Here is a 22,225-nt window from a genome sequence, read left to right as displayed (position 1 = left end):
ATAGAACTTGTTTGAGCAGCAAAATAAAGCATCATGAGAACAGTTTAGTTAAAGAATAACAAATGTTAAAGACCATCATAAAACGTAGCTACATTAAAATTTATATCCTGTTATCACTGCGCACATTTACTCATTTTCTGTCTTGGATTACATCTCTAAAGTCATGAATACTATGTCATACACACAAACATCGCTGGAAATGAACGATCGAGATACGATTACCACAAAGTCCAAATTGGCATGTGGAAAGCATGGAGAGGGTTAGGTGCAAAGAACAGCCTGGCTAAATATAAAGCAGCTCCATTAAGGATCGGAGGCAGGAGTGCCCGCTCTTCAAATCTGCCTAATGGGCCGACCAGGACTTTCATGTGATAAATGTTGTTTATATTAGGGCTCAGGCCCCTACATTAGTGTCCTTCAAATGCCTCTTAGTTGAATCTGGGTGTTTCTAAATACTTGAGGGTCCTCCTATGTAGTGGCTGTAATGGCTGTGTTAGGGGCAAGGGAGAACGGAAAGGAATGGTAATTGAGCGGGAGTTGCTGAAGTGGTGGACTGGAAAGTATGTGGCCCTTGTGGTCACCCGTCGGACCATAATGGATCTCACCTGAGTGGGGGCTGTTGAGAGCAAACACTGCCCCCTATAGGCATGTCCATGCTACTGCTTATTGCACTCTGTGTGCGTGGTTCAGGTATTCCTACATTCTGTGGACAAAATGTCCCCACAAGGATAGTAATTCTTTATAGACAGATGTCTATCATGTGACTGAAAAAAAGTAATTGGCATGTTTGGAATATGCAGCTGATAATAGTAAATTAGTAAAGTCTGAATTTGTTTGATTATAATGTTGAGCTAAAGAAAAAAAATTCTAATATTTATTCAAGACTGATATTTAAAATGTATTTTAAAAATAATATTAGTATCTAAAATTCATAGTAATATGAAAGTTTTAGTTTTATATTTCTTACACTGTAAAAAAATATTGTTGGTTTAACTTAAAAAATAAAGTAACCTGGTTGCCTTAAAATTTTAAGTTCATTGAAATGGAAAAATTGAGTTAATACAATGAAGGAGATTGATTTAATCACCAGAAACTCAAAATATTATGTAATCTGAACTACATAAATAATTTAAGTTGATTTGACAAAAGAAAAAAAATGTTGTGATTACAAATCATGAAAATATATAAATATATTTTTTTACAATGGTTTTACTCAATAGGCTTCACAAGATGCAAATTGCTAGGAGTAGAGACTTTTTTTTTAGAGACTGGACTCTGACTTTCAAAACAAGGACTTGGACGCATGTCTGGTGTTGAAGTTCAGCCTCACACTCACAGCTGCATGGCAGCGCTCCTTCAGAGGTCACGTGACACCGCAGCGAGCCGCAGAACAGTATGGATGTGTACACTGATACTATTATGAATCATAAGAGACGCAGCTTTACGCATATTTGACAGCGGGGAAAGCGGTTTTGGAGGGAGTATATTGCAGTCAGCCGGACTAACAAGGTCTCTTTTGGCTTGTGGTTTTGACTCAGGTGAGATTCTCTTGTTGAACAAAAGGAGCTGCTCCGGATGTCACAGAAGCACAATTTAATAAGCAATATGAAGCCATTCCACTCGGCACAGTACACAAATTATTACCTACCAAACTTAATTCAAGTCATGGTTTTTCCATAGTGTTATGTGACAACAGACTACTCAACACAGTTCCCTAAGAAATAAGCTTGTGGTTATGTTTAAAAAAAAAAAAATATATATATATATATATATATATATATATATATGATTATCTTATAAACCTTTAGGGAGGTACTTGTACAAAGAGCCAAAAAGAAAAGGAGGAGAAAAGTGTCGAAAAGACTGACGATGCAGCCCAGGCGAGGAATCGAAACAACACGTGTGGCGCGTAAAAAAAGCCTATCACAGTCAATCAGGCGGCTGAGGCTAGTCAGGCAGGAGGTACAGAAACCTTATCCAACATGAATCTGTCTGAAGAATGAACACGAGGGATGTCACATCTAGCATGATTTCTTAATGTTTTGATACCCCATGCAAAGGCTACATTCCTACCAGGTGGAGGCTGTTTATGCGCCGTGTCAGAAAAAAACAAAACAGTCGAGTTCTGGCCCTGCTGTGTTATTAAAAAAGAGTGTTATATCAATTACAACTGGAAATAATTAGCTTAAGAAACTTTGGGAATCAAGTCATTTGGAGGGGTGTACTGCATGCGAGTGTCAGACGTCTGCAATTATGCTTTAGAGAAAGTATATTTAAACTTATTCATGTGTGCGCTTGTGAATAAGCATATGAGCCAAAAAGCGGAACCAGGAATAAAGTAACTCACTTAAAGGGACAATTCATCCTAAAATGGATTTTTTTTGTTATCATTTATTCTATAGTCAAGTCACCTTTATTTATATAGTGCTTTATACAATACCGATACAAAAAATAATGACCAATGATGCAGACTCGAACCTGTATGGCTTTTCTGTTGTTCTTTGTTTGTAAAATCTGTTCTGACTGATTCAGTTCAATCACTTTCTCAATGATCCGTTCCCAACAGTTTAGTGAAAAAGTTAAACTAGTAGAGCTTCACAATACTACCACTTTTATGATTTTGCAGCCTTTTTGAAGCTTAAAAGTCCTCATTCACTTTCATGATATTAGTCATCTTTTGTTTTGCATTGGAGAAATAAAGTCAAATGGGATTAGAACGATGAGAGTGAGTAAATGACAAATTGTCAATTTTAGGTTAACTATTCCTTTAATTAAGAGCCGTTAACTATGCTAAACAGGCATAAATTGCTAGGTTTGAGTAATGTCATTTCCTTATGTGCTGGCAAGGATACAATGCATTATAATTTAAATTTAGTTATGGCATAAACATGAAGTGGGACTAATACAGCAGGGCCATTATAAACAGCCATTCCTTATGCAACAATAATATTATGCATGAATCAAAACTGAAACAAGTGCAAGGAAATCTGTCTGAAGTATAAAGTACATTCCAAATGACAGAAAATCAGTCAGAAAAGGCCAATCATTTTCTTTCTCACACTTTAGGGCACCGTGGATATTATAAGCTATTGCCATCCAACGGTGCACACGCTGGTCAATTAATAGCCCATTTGGCTCTTTATGACCCATTGGAGAGCAATGAAAGTGTGTCTTTAAATCTCTGTACGTGTTGATATTATTTCATATCAGGCCCCTTCCTCTCTGGGCCGTGCAGAAATCCACCAAGCCAAATGTTAATGAGTTCCACCTGCAATGCTGTACAAGTGTTCAGTGCACATTGGCACTTGTCTAAATGAACAAAACATTGCAAATGACTTGAGTAATGTTACATGAACTACAGAGCGTCTTGTGGAATGCCAATAAGTGTTGGCCTAAGGGTCTCTTCTACATGTGATGGGGATTTCTCGCCATAAGCAGATCCGACGATTAATCCAACAAACTGTATACATGCTGCTACATATATCTGAACAGATTAAGAGACCGTTCAGTATGGGCTTTTGTGCAAATTGAGTAAAGTACTGATTAGCTTTCTAATCTATACCCTTCTCAGCCTCTCCTTTCAGATGGACTCCTGACTGCCAGCTAGAAATTTGGATCCCTGAGAAAAAAAAAAAAAAAATCACAATAAGTGGACGGCAGTCAGCGGTGTCACCAGTGTTGATTTGGCAGTCTTTCCCATAATGCTTTCCCTGAGATTTGTATGAGCTGGTGCCGAAAGACAGACTGTTTATTGCCCTCGTTGAAGGAAGGTTAAGTTACAGCTAAGGCCGTTTCATTAGCATTAATTCACAGTGCAAACCATCCACCCCCAGTGGGACAGTGCTGCTCCTTTAGCCCCCAAGCTGGTATTCCACTGGTCCGTAGGAGGGCGGGCTTTTCGGATTGAGTGAATGCTTGAGATCTTTGGCTGTGGTCCTTCAGGGTCTTTTTTGCATTTAGTAAGTCTTAGGCTCTTAATTGTGTGACTAAACCAATTGTTCTCTTAATTGACGCCACTTAACCTCTTTAAAAGGCTCCCCTCAGGTGTGCCACAGGTGACTACCCTGAGTCCCATGCAGAACCTGATTGATAAGCAACAACGCTGAGGATTAAGTTGTGAGGTGATGTCATTCCTTGAAACTGTACATTAGTGAGCTTGACTCAACCATTTTTGCTTGGCTCATCTAATCAGACTGGTTGGTTTTGTGGCAGATCTATAATTAGGGATTAACACACTACACCTCTAATATCAAAGAGATCGTTCCACTAAAAATGGAAATTGTCATCATTTACTCACCTTGATGTCATTCCGATTCCATTCAGAAATTTATTTTAGGGAATAAAGAACATGAGGGTGAGCAAATGATGACAGAATTTTCATTTAGGGTGAACTATCCAGACACAAGTAGTACATAAAGTTTTTGTGGATTTATTTGATATTATTTTATGTATTTATTTTTTACGTAGAAATGAAATAAGGCCTCATCTTACTGGCTGTTGCCATAATAGGCCGTAACATGAATTGGCTGCTCGTAAATATGAATATTTGAATATAAACCTGCACACAGGGAAATGACCCTGTGAAATAGCAGAGGTAAAAATTCCCTCCTCAGGATTTATGACTGCTATGGGTATAGCCAATACTTTTATTGTGGTCTTTCGCCAGATATGGTCAATTGTACACGGACGCCAGGAGCAATGAGGACTATGGGGTTGCAAGTGGGAAATGTGGATGTTAAATTTCCATTTCTTTTTTTAACCCTCTGAAGTCGTATTATATAGTTGACAAATCTCCACTTGGTTTCTGTTAGTTTCCATCACTTAATGTCACAAAGAGTGCGGTGGAGTGTCTTTGAAGAGCTTGTTCCCTTTAAATCCTCGAGCACCTGTGAAACCGCTTCTTTCGCAGAGTGGCATTTCAACATTAATTCCTCATTTTGATGAATTCACAGGCCCGGGGAATGCTGCAGGGTGGAGGAGCTCAAGTAAGAATGTTCCAGAAAGGAACACCCTCCGATGGAACAGAAAAAAAAAAAAGAAGCTTGCTAGCTCTGGCCAAGGTTTGTTTTCACCTGAAGCAGCCATTTGTCTTGGCGTTTGACCAGCGCTAAACCACTGTGTATGTTTCTATGGTCTCAGCGGACCTGAGTGTGCACCACAACCACTTAATGTGGTAGGGGAACTGAAGATCTCTGTAATAATCTTGAAATTGTGAAACCACACCGTTTCCTCGCACCAAAGCTAACATGAGAAAAGCACATTTCCCTTAAACTCTAGCCATACAATACTGTCAGGAGAATGCCAGCTCATCAGCCAAACCTGCAGCTAATCACACAGGAGCATAAAGAGGTACTTGACCTCATTGAGCTCGTGAGGCTTCCAAGAGACTCGGAAAAGTACCAAGCTTTAGATGAGAACATCTCAGATTTGGGCCACTTAGCACTTAAATGCAACGGTGACCGTCACAAGGATGAAGTCCTCAGGGCTGGACCTGATCTCCATGTGGATCTGATAAAATCAAGTGCGAGTTTGAGAGTTAATCTCTTGTCTTGTCGCTCACCTGCAAAGTGAAGAGGCTGACGCATTCCTCGCGCCTCGTTTAAGAGAACAGGATAGAGTGGGATTAAGGGCTACTTTTGAGGCAAGCCATCAAACAACCGCAGAACATGAAAAAAATACTGTCCTGAAAAATATGGAGCAGGGTTCTCAGGTGCTTCTCCGGGTTAGAAAGCTCTCCAGAGGGCTTCCTGGAACATAACTTGGGATTAGACTTATGTCGCTGACCTAAAGACGGATCTGATAATTTATGGGAGGGATTTAACTGTGAGGCCACAGTTGCACAACAAGGCAGTCAATTGCAGGAATCTTCTGTGTTGATACACTCTGATTTACTGGAAGTGGAAGCAAGGTCCAAATGTTATCACAACCATATGGAGTATAGGTTATGAATATTACGATTTAGTGTCAACGTGACCTTGGGAAAACCAACCTTGTACTTGGTTCATTGCTTTAGTGGATAATTGCATATTCAGTCCAACTTTAGACAAGTCGGAGGCCTTTTTGTTATTGCATTAAACTCGATATTTCCTGTAGTAGTTCCTGATGAGCCCAGGCTGTCTGTCTGTGTGTATGTGGGTCGGTGTATATGCATGTGTGCAACAAAATATACAGTGAGAGTCAGTAAGCAATTCAGTTCTCTTAAAAGAGTCTTCTAAGACATAACAGACAGTAAATTGTCTGTACTAAAACAAAACATTTAAAGCACGTGGGATATGGACTTTGCTACGCTTCTTAAGCCCTACTGTTGGGTGTTGTCCCAGAAGTTATTTATTTTTAAAAGAAACATTTGTGTTTTATGAATATCAAATACTGTAACCAGTAATGCATTTTAAATTCATTATATTCTATTATTCTGAATTATTACATGTTTAGCTACAGTAGGATATTCTAGCTCTCACTAAAAACATGAATCATTTTAATATTAATTGCCCCACCACAACAAACAAAAAAAAAGTTTTTCCCTCTATCAAAGTTAGTTTTTCCCCTCAGAATTTAGTGTACTAAGGAGACAAAAGATTATGGGCTATGAAACAGAATAGAAACATCAAGTAAATATCACTTTTGAAAAATGACTTAGTGCAACTGTGTATTTAAGATACATAAAAGTGCCAGTTTTGTTTCCACAGCTGTCATTTTCCATGACAGGATGCTATTAAAATGCATAATTTGAGATTATATTAAAATGGCAATGTGAAAGTGTTAATGTACAGTATGTTTCAAAAACAAATGGTCAAACTGACAGAATTCTCCTGGATAACTGTTGAATATTGTTAGCAGACAGATTAAACCAATGAGTGTGTGAAAAGTCTGTTTTAAGTGGGTTTATTTTCTTTAAGCCCTCAGGGCCAAAAGTGACCATAGTTGGAGAAACACCCATATACATTTTCACAAATGCAATTTTGCCGTTTGATTGCAGAAGTTTAGAGTATGCAGTTTAGGAGATGTATGTGGATTCAGCAGTGCACAGCAACATATGTGAGCCGAGCAGGGTGGAGCTGGACCCCGGGCCGCTGATCGTGACTGGTTGGTGGGGAGAGAGGCCCCGGCAAGGTGGGTCCCAGGCCTGCAGCGAGGTCCTAGGGAGTCATTTCAAATGTTGTCCATGACATAGCGCTGGGCTGATGTGTGCATGGTGTGCGTGCTCCCCTTTTCTACTCACCCCGTCTGTCTCACCTCTGCTGCACTGGAAGTGGTGGAGTTTTGACAGCTGTGTTTGGATCACTCCGATGGCGGTCTGGGGGAAAAGGGCGTGTGCTTTGCTTGTGCGTGAGCTTGTGTGCACTTCGATATCAGGTGTATGTGAATTTCTGTAAGTTAGACCGGTGATCTATAGGCAGGGTGGAAATGTGAAGCATATTCAATGCTCATTTGTTGACATATGACCTTGAAGTTACAGTACTGCATGTTGCCCTCATCAGTGAGGCCGAAGCTTTGGGAATAAACCTGGAATGTGGGCTAAGTGGGGGCTGGCGGGCGGCTCAGCTCTTCTGGGTTGCGGGGAGCATGCTCTGGCCGGCCTCATGAGTCTCAGCTGATCCCAGCGTTAACCACAACTCTGGTGGTATCAAGGTTGGAGCGAACTCTACCATTAGCCCTATACACTCTTAAAGTGCCCCATTATGCTATTTTTAAGGTTCCTGCTTTTGTTTTGGAGGTCTCCTACAACAGGTTTACATCAGTCTCTCTTAATCCCTTCTTTCTGCGAGTATACTCTGCTCTGATTGGCCAGATTGCCCAATCTGTTATCACTTATAGACCTTATGTAGCCCCGCCCCTTTTCAGCGTTGCGCTCGTTGTCTTTTGACTTCCGGTCTGTATATTCACAGCGGTCTTGCATAGGTATGAATGAACTGCTCGTAAAAAAAATTCCCGGTCGGCATTTGTTAAGACTTCAAACATTACAATGCTCATGATAACTTTTGTTAACTTTACAATAAATATCCATTTCACCAGCTACTGACTCCTCGACAGCGATGCCATAGAAATATACAGAGCGACCGCAAAAACGGAAGTTCAAAGACGATATTCTAAAGATGACAGCGCCCACATTTCTCTGGTGCTTAAGGTCTATAGGACACGTCGGAAACAAAACGACCGTTACCGTAAACTTCAGCTCAGCAGGCTTCCTAAAGCTGAGCGATTGTACACACTGTAAGGACAGTAATCATGGCATTCATTTTACCATATCAATCAGAGCGCTTGTCCGATAATGAAACATTGGAAGAACTAGTTATTCAACCTGAACCACGACTCGAGCAGGACGTTTCTCAGTGATGCGCTTCTCAATTTGAGGTACATTATGAGATGTTGCAACTGTAATTCCTCACCATCAGCATTATCAAGTGTACGTCCGTCAACAAGCCAATGTTCATATTTCTAATGTATTGCTGTGCAGATGTGGGAACTGTATCAATAACGGTGCATACGTTAGCCCAGCTCTAACTTAATTCACTGACGTAACTTTAAAATTTGCAAAAACAAATCTTTTATCTTTACTCAAGTAAGAATGGCAATCTGCATTGATAGATAGTTTTAGCTAATAGTGGCCCACAAATGATTTGTAGATATTTCGTGAGACAGTCATAACGTGAGTAAGCTGGCTAGCCGGAAACTTAACACATTATAAAACACAAAAACTATGTGTTTTGGACACCCGGTAGAAAATATATTCATCAATACTTAATCATACTTACAGGTTGTGATTCTGAGGAGCGAATTGGTCGAAATAAATTTAGTACGGACCCATCTTTCAAGAGCAAGCGTTTTGCAAATCCAAAGTTGAACTCATTGAAATTTTACGTTTGAGGGCGAGACAGTTGTTTGCGGGTGGACAACATAGGCGGGCGTAATGCAAATGTATTCTCTAGTGACGTAGAACCGTTATGCAGTGGGATTCGAATTACAAACGACTCGTTTATGCGGTTCATAGTTGATTCTTTATTTTGGGAGACTAGTAACTTTATTTATCGTGCACTTTCGACTTTACAACTTTACTCCACAATTGCGCTTTAATTGACGTCATCCAGATGTCGGCTAAAGTGCCGATGGATGCATCGGGCCTATAAACCAGGTCAACAGAACTGAATTGAGTTGGATTTCTAGAGCTGCTTTTTCTGTGCGCTGCACATGATGCATCATATGTGTAATTGCTTTATTGTTTTTCTTGGCAAGGGGCGAGCTCTTTCACAGCTGTGAAGTTGAATAGACTAATTAAGCCATAAGAGTTCATGGAAGAGCAAGGTGAATCACTCTTACCGCACGCCTGGCACCTGCGTACCAAACAAGCTGTGTTCCTGCAGTGTTACCGTAACAATGTTGCATGTTTTTTTCCGATAGCATGGCTCTGATGACCTCATGCGAAGCTGTAAAACCTTCACACTTTCGTAAGCTCTTTATTGCAGGCACCTTGACTCTAGTTTACCAACCAAACACCACTGCTTATCAGCAAGGCTGACACAGGAAAGACAAGCAGGAAACAATTCTGCCTTACCGGCAGGAATGCTGTGATGCACCTTCTTCTTTGGAATAAATAAAAGCCAGCTAAAAATTACTCTGAACTTAGCATCATTACAGAGGATTAGCTTCATTAGAAAGATGTGTGCTTTTACAGCTTCTGGTCAACAAAGAAAGGCATGTTAGTTTCTTTTCTGTTGTTGCTTTTTAGATGTGTCCTCTGGGAAGGAAAGTGAATCAACGCTAAAGCTACTTTGTTTCTTTTTTCCTGCTGTTTTTCAGGATGGTCATAACCTTAGGTGGTTACTCTCTCGTGGTAGAATCAGGAAGCAGTTCCCTTTTTTTCCCCCATTTTGCCCAAGAAGCTCATAAAAACACAGGACATCCTGTGGACTTTTAATGACACTGTGCACATTGTAATGAAATGAGTCAAATAAACACTCCCGGTCATGTCAACCAATAAACAAGCATGACCCGAGGAATGGGTGGTTTTATGTATCTGTATCATTCATCCTATTATACCGAGGGTTATTAAATGGCCCACCTGGGGATATTTTCCAAGCGTGCAAACATACTCAGTTTGGGTTTGAATCATCTTACCGGTTAAGTCCATTATTGGCCCATCGCTTTATTATCAATGCCAACTGCTTTAGTCTCCATCTTTGGTTGTACTTTTGTTGTTAGTGGGGTTTGGCCTATTGGTAACACTCGATCCAGGAAGAGTCTGGTGTTGCCACGCCACCAGGTGGCTGATCTGCATTATTGCTCTGTTGCGAGTGTGGAATTTAAAGACAACAGATGGTGCAAAGGCATCTGAAAATGACCACAACTTATAAAATCTCTGAAGAAAAACATTTTTTCCACATAAGAAGAATTGTACTTATTTTTGGATTCCCACATTTTGTTTTGTTTTTATCACCAAACTAAAGCGGAGTTAAAATAAGACAGTGGTTTTACTCTTTCCTTTCATGGTTGTGTTTCTGACTAGGGTGCTCATGTTTTGCCCACTTTGAATATTTATAGTGCAATTCAACAGACAAGCCAGTGTGTTTTAAGAGCTGCTGCTGTGCCAAGATAAGAAACTGACAGAAAAGATAAAAAATTGTGTATTTTAATTTTCTTAAAATGTATTCATTTATACTGTACAAGTTATTAGAAATGGTTCACAGAATGGAAATGGAGCGGAATTAAAGTTTTTGATCTCTAACTTTAGCCATACATGTGCATTAATATTAGATGCAATGAAATACTGTAACTTCACTTGGTAGCAGACTTTGGTAGCAGACTTAATGGCTTTGATAAGAGTGTCAGTGATAAGATGACTGATAATTAGCCCTCTCATACCATATCGTTCGTGATCTGAACACATGCTCAAAATCCAACAATACATTTTCAAAAGTGAGAAATTACATTAACTATGTATTTAGTAGGCATATCAGTTATTTGATTGAGATCAATTTGAGTCATTATATCTTGTTTATAGTCATCTTAACCTACAGTAACTGAGGCATATGGTATAGTCCTATCAAGTCTATAAAATCACGTGCACTTTCAGTTCTGCATTGCTATGTTTTTTTTTTTTTTTTACACTCAGTTAAAATGTTGTGTTATTTATATTGTTTCACATATCATACAAACTTTTTGATATTTATTAATGTAAATCAGTCATTTTTGTGTCTGGGATTTTTCCAGACCCTATGTTTGGAATATGCATTTTTGACATTTTAAATTAGATATTGTATCCAATTTGGTGGTGTTTTACTTATGTTTTATTTCTTTTGCACAGGTGAGCATCACTACTGACCAGTAGGTGCATCTTTACCCACATTAAGGTTGGTTCAACTTATCACACATTTTCATTAAAAGAGACAGTTCATTGGTTCTCAATCAGGGGCCGGGGTCCAATAGGTGGCCTCAAAAAAGTTCCAAAGGGGCCTCAAGATGACTTCAGACTATTTAAAAAAAAGCCAAAACATCTAAAATCAATTATTTCTTAGTATTTGGTTATTTTTTGTTGCAAATATTTCTAGTTATGCTAAGCTCTAAAATATTTTATTTGGTAAAAAATTGAGTGAGGGCCTTAGACTGAGATGCACTGATATAGTTAAGTGGAAAAAATAAAAATAAAAAAATTAAAATTAAAATAGTCAAAAAAGTAACCATTGTTGGATGCTGTTATTGACAAAGTTATGTAAATAATTTGTCCTTACACTGTAGTTGTTTTGTAATGTGTATCCATTAAAGAGGTTTCGGGGCCATGAGATGGATTTTTTAAATTATTATAATATGTTCACTGAGGCTTACTTAAAATGTTTATAAAGTTTTTTTGCACAAAAAACAAATATATATGCAGAAAACCATCATTTACAGACAAAGCATTTTACTTACGGCTTGTGATGCAGCTGCTGTCAGATCCAAAAAAAGTTGGCTGCTTAATCTTTCAACAAAAGTTTATTTGCAAACTCTCAAAATAAAATGCTCCGAACAAACATAATCAACGGACGAGATCCGGAAAGCCATTAAAATAAACCATCCACTTGTTTCCGACGCTGGGATCCTTCTGATGTCTGTACAGAGTTGCAAATGACATGTTTATCCTGGATGCATCAAAGCAAAATTTCTTTCACTTCCATTTGCCCTTTTGTGCGTTGATTGTTTGAGAAACTGAACAAGCATCTGCATACTGTAACCAGTGTAGACAGCATCAGTGGTTAATGGATTCTGTTTGCTTTCTCTTTGCATTTTATTTGCCCGCATGCAGTGGCAAATGTCAGCCATTAAGCAACTGAATGCCAGTAGGCGGGGCCTATGATGTGATGATGTAAAACTAAATGTCGATGTCTTGCTCTGGAGGAAGTCAATGCCCATGTGATGTCGCAAATCCAAACTATCCATTTTTGGAGCTTGCTTAAATAAATGCTTTGTTTATAATGAGGAGGACTTTTTGAGTAACAATAATTTTCACTGGTCATCTGTCATGAGTTTATAACACTGTCTGTTTATAATAAACTTGCATAAGTGAGCAGAGAAATCTAGAGAGGTATCTTACTCTTATCTGACACTGATGATAAAATGTCCAGTCTTCATAGTTTCCGTGATTTGGATCTATTTATTAATTTTATAATATATTTTTTTCGATAGATACCATCCATATTGAAAATAAAGGACAGCATGTCCACACTAAAGCGATAGGATAATACAACATCAGCGATCACAGACATTTGCATCCAGACAGGGTTAGATTTCTAGGACGGCCGTTGAGTTTTCCAAAAAACAGTAGGTAATTTGCTCTGGAATTTTTTACAGAGGTTGCGTGAGAAAAACAGACTTGGCAGATTCAGATGGGATTAAAATCACAAAGTACATCTGTGAGACACTAATTTCTCTAGCGTCCCCCTGGAAAACTACTCCCGTCTGAATAGGGCTACACCTCTTACGTGTCAAAAGATCAAGGCAAACTTGATTTCTCACGACATGACCCATTTCAAAAGCAAACAAAATGCGGGGTAATTTTGCACTTGAAACTGTAAGTGCATCTTTGATGCACTTCCGTAAACACAGGTGGATATGACCATGGCTTTCTGAGTCACAGGGTTCCAGACTAACTTTTTTTTACTAGGAGCGCTGTTGCCCCTGACTGAAAATTTTAGGAGCGCAAGCAAAAAATTTAGGGACACACCTTAAATAAGCTTGCAATGCAATTATTCAAATTTCCCACAAAATAACTGTAATACTGACAAATTCTTTAATAATAAATAGACTTAACATTATGATATGCTGTTTTATTTTAACTTCACAGGGCTCCAGACCCAAAGTTGAGGGCAGCATCACCTCAAATGAGAACTCACAGTTCTATAAAAAAAATAAAATAAAAAAAAATAAAAAAATCTGGTAGCACTGGGGCTAACAATAAATCACTAAGCTTAATTTAGGGTGTAGATGAAATTAACTTTAGTTTTTATCATTTATAATGTCTTAATATTAATTAATAAAAGTAGTGAAAATATGTATATGGAGTGAAAATAGCCAATAAACATCCTACTGTTTACAATGGTATTATTATTATTATTTTAAGTGTTTAAATAAGAGTTTTCCAACATCTTAAAATTTTTCGTTTAAGGACAATCTTTAAAGGATGAACAAAAAATGTGTTGGTATGGTAAATCACATAAAAAATACAAAAAATTAAAACATTTATATATGATATTATTGAAGTGCTGGGAAAGGATGTGTAGTAGCCTACTTACACATTATCATATTTATGGTAGAGTTGTCTAAATTCATGGTTCTGTTAGGCTGATTTGTGGACTGAAAGCCTTCTATAAGTGTTTTTCCTGGTTTCCACGTCAGCGCTGTTTGATCTGATATGGTTTATAACAGAACTCTGCGCCGAATCGGAGTGTTTCTCACTGGATCTCGTTGTGTTGATGTTATTAATTCTGAGGCGAATTCAATGGATTTCTTCACTGGCTCTCCTAGTAACAGTGTTGCGTGAGCGAGATCGGCCCGCGACGGGCAAGTTCGGGGCTTTATTTTGTCAATGGTTCGGATCGCTGCTGCAGCTCCACGGTCCTAATCATACATGAGTGGCTATTTTCGTTCCACTTTCATTTTGTTTGCATTCGCTGCTAGGTAACGTCACGACTAAAGAGTCGATAGATCGCTGATTGCTCAGACGCACATCAGTTTGTGATATTTGTTTCCGTCTCCTTCCCACAAACGTTTACGCGCGCTATTCTTGTCACGGATTCATTGACGCGCCTCTTCCACGCTTTACCATGCGTTTAACGTGTGGCAAATTTACTGGTCGCACATGTGCGACTGGATGTAAAATTCAGTCGCACACTCTCAATTTTTGGTCGCAAAATGCGACCATTTGGTCGCAGTCTGGAGCCCTGGGTAAATAAAGTTATTTTTGTTTCGAGTGGTTTGCATAACACCTGGTTCCACGCCAGATCTAAGCTGGCCAGTTGCTGCGATACACAGGTCATGCACTCTCCCTCCCTCCTGCAGCGGGACTCTTCAAGACATGATTAACGGCCGTTCTTTTTCCCACTCTCTCGTTCTTGTTCTTTCTCTCTTTTCCTGTCGGGATTCTTCCTCTTTAACCTAGCATTAAGTCTGTGGCCCGTGCAACAGCACATGTGTGTTCCAAGTTCCCACAAGGAAACCGCTGGGGTTGATGAGAGAGGCGGACGACTCGGGCTGGCTGGGGTGTCGTTGGTGGGGTCCCGATCGGGGCTGTAAATTCAAGCGGGGAGGGCGAGATCCTGTAAGACGAAACCCCTCTCCCTCCGTGTATCAGCAACACAGCTCGGGCCGAGACAAGAGAGAAGAAGCAGGCAGTAAATCCATTGGAGTTCACTGATAGCACTGTTTGCACAGCCACCGCCGCCTCCTTTGATCAAATCGCCGGGGGAGTGGGGGTCGTGTGTCGCTGCCAAAGGTCAGCTATATATTACGCTCCTAAAAGTGATTACTGAAATTCTTAACTGAAACCATTCTGCTGCCAGGGTGTGCCAGAAGCCCCTGCAGCGGTGTCTGGCCCGCTCGGGGGCCTCTCTGTAGCCCCGTCCGCCAGAGAAATGCTCTCTGCTTGTGTTTCCTATCAGAAGAGGAGGGCCCGGGAGAGCCACACATGGAAACCCGCTCTCCAATTGCTGCGGTGGTGGATAAAAACCCGCAGTTGAGGCTTTAGAGTCAGGAAATATAAATGTGTAGCGCACTTCAAAGGGGGGAACGGCAAATTAGGCCAAGACAATAAGTGGCCTTGCATTCAAAACAGTATAAACAATGTCTGCTTTGTGTTTACTGTCCTCTGAAAGCAGCTGATCACTGCTATCACTGCTATGCTATGCTCAGTAAAAGGTTTTAGATGACGGCTCAATTTGCCACCTGTTTAAGTAAAGGGACAGTTCACCCAAAAATGTGACAAAAAAAAAGTATAACAAAAAACTTTGTTATCATTTACTCACCCTCATGTCATTCCAAACCAGCCTTTTTTCTGTTTTTGTACATGCAGTGAAAGTAAATGGGGTCCGAAACAAACAAACCTGAGACATTTGTTCCACAGAAGAAAGAACGTCATACAGGTTTGGAACGATATGAGGGTGAGTAAATCATGACTGAAGTTTCATTTTAAGGCGACGGTGACACCTGTACGTATGCGAAAAGTACTTTTTAGCAATTAGCAATTGAGAAGAAGGCCCAATATTGCGATAATTATCTGTGCACATTATTTTTTTCTAAAATTCATGCCCCCAAAATAACTTCCGGACCCTCTTACAGCCACATCTCTTCTCTGATGACGTGCCTGTCAATCACATGAGATCGACCAATAGCAAACCACAATCATCCAATCAATTCCTGATAGACAAAATCAAGTCCTGTCCCACACTTTTTTCTTGTCTGAGAAGTTTCACTCGGATATATACGTCACAATAAAGAAGACTTTAAAAATATATTTTTTAAATATATATTTTTAAGATTTGAGTTAAGGCTTCTTTTATTTCAAGTAATGAAAATGTTTCTATGGTCCAACTTCAATTACAAGTTTCTGATTGTAATATCTGCAGATAAATCTGAACTTCCACAACATTCTTCCCATAGCTGCCAAAATGTTGCCATCATGGGATAAACGGGAGAAATGTGAAGTCACGCTCAATGAAACTTTAGACATGTTCGCTGATCATTATACATAAGATTGCCTCGTGTTATCTTTGGCGGACCTCGGCTTGGCACTTAAATTAAAAGGGATGATGTATTTCCTCATATGTAATTTGCAGTGGGCTACTAAGAGAAGAAAAGGGAACGAGAGAGTGGGAAGGAGAGAGAAAGAATGATGCCTGTTTGACCGGCAGGCGCATGCCAGAAATAACAGAGTGAACCTTGCTCTAGAGTCTCATTAGCTGGTGGAAAACAGTTCCCTGGAGGCACAACAGGGTGTAAATGCATTTAAACCTTCTCAGACCTGAGGCAGACCTCTGCCAATTTTGTCCTTACTCATTCTCCGAGAGAGCGAGATGCACACCCTTGCAGATGTAGACTGTAGCTCCACAAGAGCGGAATGTCTCATAAATTCGATTTTAGCATACACCCAGAGAAAGCTAAAAAGCTATGCTCTAGAAAATCTGTATGATATGTCTTTTCTTGATTTGATTACAACTAAAATTATTACATTGCTCTTTTTAAATTTTCTTTTGTGGTTAGTGTGCTCTGTGACCTTTCAAAATCAGGGTTATGCAATTCATCATTTTAAATCTTTTTATCAAAATTTTTGAGATTTCCAGACTGTTCTCTTTAGTTAATGTTAAGAGGTTTTAGTTCTCATTTTACTATTATAACATGTATATTTTTCTTTTTAATGGCATGCCAGAATCTTTAACTTAATTGAACTATAAATACATTTTTGATTGGGATATAGAGTCTAGTTTCAATAGACCAATAAAACTAGAAGGATTTGGTTTTGATATTAGTCTAAATTATGTTGATGCCTAAAACAAGACTTGAAATTCAAACGAAACAGATTCAAACTAGCATTAAATTATTTTAGAATTAGGTGTGCACAAGTTGGGATCAGTATTAGGTTTGGGTTGTGGTTATAGTTGGTATACTTTTACTTGCACAGATATTTAGACAAATATATCAGGGAAAAAAGCAGCTCAATGCATACTCATATGTGCCAAATACTCCACCACAATAATTTAATAGGCCTACTTTAACATTGGTAAAGATAGTTATTGTCTTGTGCAGCAGGCTAGGAAAATACATATTTAAAAAAAACAAAAAAAAACTATACATGATAGATATAATTAGAGGTGTAACATTAGGTATGGCCTAGGTATTAGGCTAGGCTTGCCCTGAAGAGGGCAGTGGTGTGTTGGTAAAAGCACAGCAGAATAAGGGTTTCTGTACACTTAGACTATAACTTCTGGAGAAGAGCTAATGAGGTAAATACATAGCCTGTTAACTGTCACTGTCCAGGGAGCAGGACACTTGTGTCCGGTTTCACTGAGAAGGCTTAAACTAGTCCCAGACTATGCATATTTGAGCTGTCTTAACTTCAAGCAACTTGCACTGGCATAGCTTACAATGTATCTGTGCTATTTTGTATCAAGATGCACAGCAGTAATGTTTATTTTTCTTTTTTTCAAGGCACATTTATAAAAGATAATTAATATAAAATACCCTATTTTAACTAAGGCCCAAACCTGGCTTAATCTATAAGCCCTGACTGAAACCAGGGGTTGGTACTCTTTACTTATTGCCCCTTTCCCTTAAATTAGGAACGATTCAAATCAAAATTCTTCCTGTGGAACTTTAAATTTGGACATTGTATTACCATGAAAAGAGTATTTAAAACCTTTTAGCAGGCTCCATTTTTGTGATATCGACTTAAAATCTGGAATACAACTTAGACATGGCTTTCATTTCTTAGCAATTATTGAGTCAAAATGAACTGTATAAATTCTTTTGAATTACAACCATTTAAGTTCAGATCTATGGTCAAAAAGGGGGGTGACTGTTGACAGGTTCAGTCATTCAAGCTGTTCAAAATAATACTGTTTATGTACAAACATGATCAACCTTTATTGGCAGTAACAAAATACACAATGAAGAGTGAAATCACACCATGAAATGGTTTAACTTATAGCACTCTGGCGTTGCTATTGGCATAATGTCAATATAAAAATGACAGATACTCTGACAGTATTTTCAGATATACTGAGCATCATGTTGAGTGCTGGGCGAGGAAGGCTCTTATTCTCTGCAGCAGCTCCTTCTTTACACTGTCAGGCACCAGGGCTGATGAACACAAGAGATATTATTAACGATCTTCATTTTTTATCTTTGGCGATGCATGTTAACACCCAAATGGTCTTAATTAAAAAAAAAAAAAAAGTAATGTAGTAGTTACATGGGTTAGTTCACCCAGAAATGATCCTATAATTTACTTAACCTCCAGCCATCCTAGGTGTGTATGACTTTCTTCTTTCAGCCAAACACAAACAGAGTTATATTAAAAAAATATCCTGGCTCGTCCAAGCTTTATAATGGCAGTGAATAGAGTGAAGCTCCAAAAAGCGCATTCATCCATCATAAAAGTAATCCATACAGTTCCAGGGGTTAATAATAAAGGCCTTCTGATGCAAAGCAATGTGTTTTTGTAAGAAGGATTAACTAAGTCTTATTTAAGACCTTTTTAAGACATTTTAAGACTTACAAAAGGCATTAACCAACAAATAAAATTAGCATCAATATGCACTTTGTTTATACAAAAGAGTGTCTTGCAATTTATCTACTAACATGTACAAGTTCAAATAAAGTTGACAAAATTATACAAAGATAAACCTCACATACTTCCGCCTTTAAAACGGCCGCGTTTCTGGAAATAAACGAGGGTAAAACCTTTTTTTAGCCCTGACTAAATGAAATCCCATTCTAATCACTCCAATCATAAAGCTCAGAAGAGCCAAAATATTTTTTTAATACAACTGATTGTGTTTGGCTGAAAAAAAGATTGGCTCGAGAGTGAGTGAATTATAGGAAAATGTTCATTACAGCCTACCTCTTCCTTTAGGGGTAACTCCAGCAACCAAGTCCTCGACTGTAACATTCTCTATACCTTTCTCCTTGATCACCTCTGCAAAACAACAATGATGCAGCTTTAAAAAAAAAAAAACAATAGAACATATGCAATGATTTGAGAGAGATCAGACTAGCGTTCCTACCTTTGCAGAGGGCTTTGAGCTGATCTCTCCAGCCACACTCGATGAGCTTGGCTCGAAGCAACTCCTTTAACCTGATCAAAAACCAAAGCAAATACAATGTGATTCATAAATGATTCAAAACGTGGTTCTCTACCTATAAAGCATTTCAACGATGCTGTCTACATGGTCCTCACAGCTTTCAACCAATGAACTTGCATGACATTTCCCGTCATTTGTGAGTACTCACAAAGAGTAATTTGTAGCCAAACCAAATACAGTGGAGTAAAATGTCTAAAACATTTCAGAAATGACTTCGATTTCATAAACAAAAGGAATGTGTGTCCGGCAAGGCAAATCACTATTGATGCCCCAAAACGTTGTACAAGTAACGTTATGCAACTTGCTAAGTATTATTCCATGGAGAAACATGATTATATTTTAGGCACTTACCTCTCCCTCTCACCCATTTCAATTAACTTCTGGTTTATGGCGGCCCTCATTTGTGATTCTTTACTCATATTAATCTGAAATAAGAAGTAAAGATGATGAAACGTGACGTGATATCGAGCTCGTGTTGATAGTGCCAGAGACAACGGTTGTGCCCACTCACAAAACACATTTCACGTCTCGTGTTTACATTATGGATGAACGACTGAGACAGACATCTAGTCGGATTTTTGAAAGAAATAATAATTATAATCAGATGCACTAATTTGCAGTTTTTGGTGTTTTATTAACCGAACACTGGTGGACTGTTTTTATAGCCCGTTACAGAACCAGCATGTCAAGTTAACGTTGTTGCAATTATAACTTAATATTGTTTTATAAACGTACCAAATACTGACGAAAATAAGCATAATGTTCTCGTCAGCGTGTATGCGGACCTCTCTTTGCTGTTGTTTGTAGCCGGCCGTTCCGCACACCGTTTATCTTCCCCACAGAAACATGATGATCGGCGGAAGGTTCCTTCCTATTTATGGTTCCTATTGAATTGCAATGTGTGGCGTTCTAAACTTGAATGATTTCCCAAAGAAGACTTGGGTGCTATACGTTTTTAAATACACGCTAAACTGCTCTAACTTTCTTTAAAATTGTGTGCTTGTAGTAGTTAAAAATATTCTACACATAATAGGCTACATGATGTGGAGAAAGACCTCTCGCTCCACCATGTTTTGAGGCATCACTGTCTTGTACCATGTTTTCACAAGATGGCATTTGACATTCTGTCATATTAGTCAATTAATCTTTTTAAGTGTAATCTATTCATCATAGCTTGTGTAAATTGATCTTACCTGCCACTATGGTTTTAGGCCTGTCTGAACCAACATCACAAAAACCACACATTACGCAAGAAAGGTATAAAGTTTTCTGAAGGTTGAATTAAGCTTAGTGTATTTTATTGTACGCCTAATTTTACACGCATTGATAAGTAATTAATATTTACATTTTCTTTCATTTTTATGAAGGTATCCTACACCACAAGATGGCGATGTGTCATAGAGAATGCTTTATAAAATCCACTATTTTCTCAAGGGTGACTGGTTCCGATCAGGTTAGAATTTGAGAATACTATCATCATGTGATGCCTCAAATATGTAAAATATACCACTGAATTATACAGCTGTAGAAGAAAGATATAAGTTTTGCTTATACATTTTCCAAACTGCATGTGATAAAGATGTTCATTAGGTAAAACCAAAGATGTTTGCGAGCACATGTTGGCTGAGAATTGGTGATGAGGTCTGTATCTAAGGTCTGTTTCACCTACCATGTCACTTAGGATGACAATGCAAAGCTTTTCTGGTATAGCTAAGAGGAGGTTTTAAAGTTTATCCCAAAACGAATATTCTGCCATTATTTCTCACCCTCATGTCATCCACTTTTATTCATGTTATTCTAAAGGGTTATTTTAATGATGTGCTGTGCTGGTCGCTCATTATTATGCAGCTACAATGAATGGAAACTGGAGCTGTCAAGCTTCAAATAGCATGAAAAAAAATGCAAATGTATCACAAACACAATCCATTATTTTTTGTGTTTAACACGACTGAGTAAATAATGCCAAAACTGTTCCTCTAAGACTAAGTTGTCATCTTGTGTAGGAAACTACTGTTGCAAACCACCTTCAGAGAAGACAACACCAGCAACACGTATTGGTTAAAAATATATAATTTTAATTAAACCTATGTCTGTGATGGTGTGCCAACTTGTCAGTTAATAGTTAAAATCCCCAAGAAGTGTGGTTTTCTGGTTCCATGCACTTGTTTCACAGAATAACTATTTCAGGAAAAGCAGCAGCCAGAAGCCTTTCAGTGAGGCAGAAGAAGTCATTCTGACTGGCAGTTTGATGCAGGAAGAGCACCTGTGGTACAGAATAAATAAATCTCAGGTAGAACATTTTATTTCAATGATACATATTGGTTAGTCTGGACTATTTATGCCAAGTGGAATGTGAAAACTAATATTAAATGCAGGTTAGGGGTCTGTAAGAAAGTAATTATTTTATTCAGATAAGCATTATATTGATCTAATACAGTCAAGACATTGTTTTTGAATGGCATTGAATTATTGCTGTTCATTTCGAGCTTTTTATTCATGAAATAATCCTTAAAAAAAAATACTATTTCCACAAAAATGGCAAAAATATTATTTATAACAAATATACTGTATATTTTAAGTCAGAAAGGGCTGAAACATTAGCCTGACTTCGTCATACTCATATTCAAGAGAGAATATGAGTCTGAAACTCCTCCGTTGGGCTTTGATTATCAAGCGTGTCGTAACCGAACCAGGAAAAAAAACCCTCTGCACTCAATTGGATAGTCGGTAGACCTACAACCAATCAGAGCAACGCAGTAAGTCAACTCCTTTGCATAGCGCAGTTTTCAAATACAGAACGTAGCCTAACTTTATTTATTTTAGAAGTTAAATAAGGAGTGTTGCTTCTTTTACTTACTTTTCCATGAGTGCGACCAAAGGAGAAACCACAATGACCACAGGCT

The 22,225-nt window shown here is 38.5% G+C and overlaps 2 protein-coding genes across 3 annotated transcripts in view; one reads left to right on the top strand and one right to left on the bottom strand.

The window, feature by feature from the left end:
* tmem74 (transmembrane protein 74) overlaps positions 1–22,225 on the top strand; it is a 106,972-nt gene that overhangs the window by 19,576 nt on the left and 65,171 nt on the right. Inside the window, exon 4 of the mRNA XM_089117888.1 lies at positions 11,300–11,345. The gene's annotated coding sequence lies outside the window, so the exon portion shown is untranslated. The remainder of the gene's footprint in view (positions 1–11,299; positions 11,346–22,225) is intronic.
* Positions 18,073–20,214, bottom strand: eny2 (ENY2 transcription and export complex 2 subunit). Of its 2 annotated transcripts, none has more exons than XM_039650632.2 (5): positions 20,058–20,214; positions 19,674–19,747; positions 19,245–19,315; positions 19,082–19,156; positions 18,073–18,318 (listed from the first exon to the last, which is right to left on the bottom strand). In XM_039650632.2, the coding sequence occupies exons 2-5, from the start codon at positions 19,739–19,741 to the stop codon at positions 18,245–18,247; spliced, it is 288 nt and encodes a 95-aa protein (XP_039506566.1). In that variant the 5' UTR covers positions 19,742–19,747; positions 20,058–20,214; the 3' UTR covers positions 18,073–18,244. The 2 variants fall into 2 exon arrangements, with proteins under 2 accessions (XP_039506566.1, XP_088974015.1); XM_089117889.1 differs by having other exon boundaries at positions 20,108–20,176.

The sequence above is a fragment of the Pimephales promelas genome, chromosome 12 (genome assembly GCF_988280905.1).
Source record: "Pimephales promelas chromosome 12, fPimPro1.hap1.1, whole genome shotgun sequence".
NCBI lineage: Eukaryota > Metazoa > Chordata > Actinopteri > Cypriniformes > Leuciscidae > Pimephales > Pimephales promelas.
The sequence above is the reverse complement of the archived record's forward strand: the minus strand, read 5'-3'. Positions and strand labels throughout refer to the sequence as shown.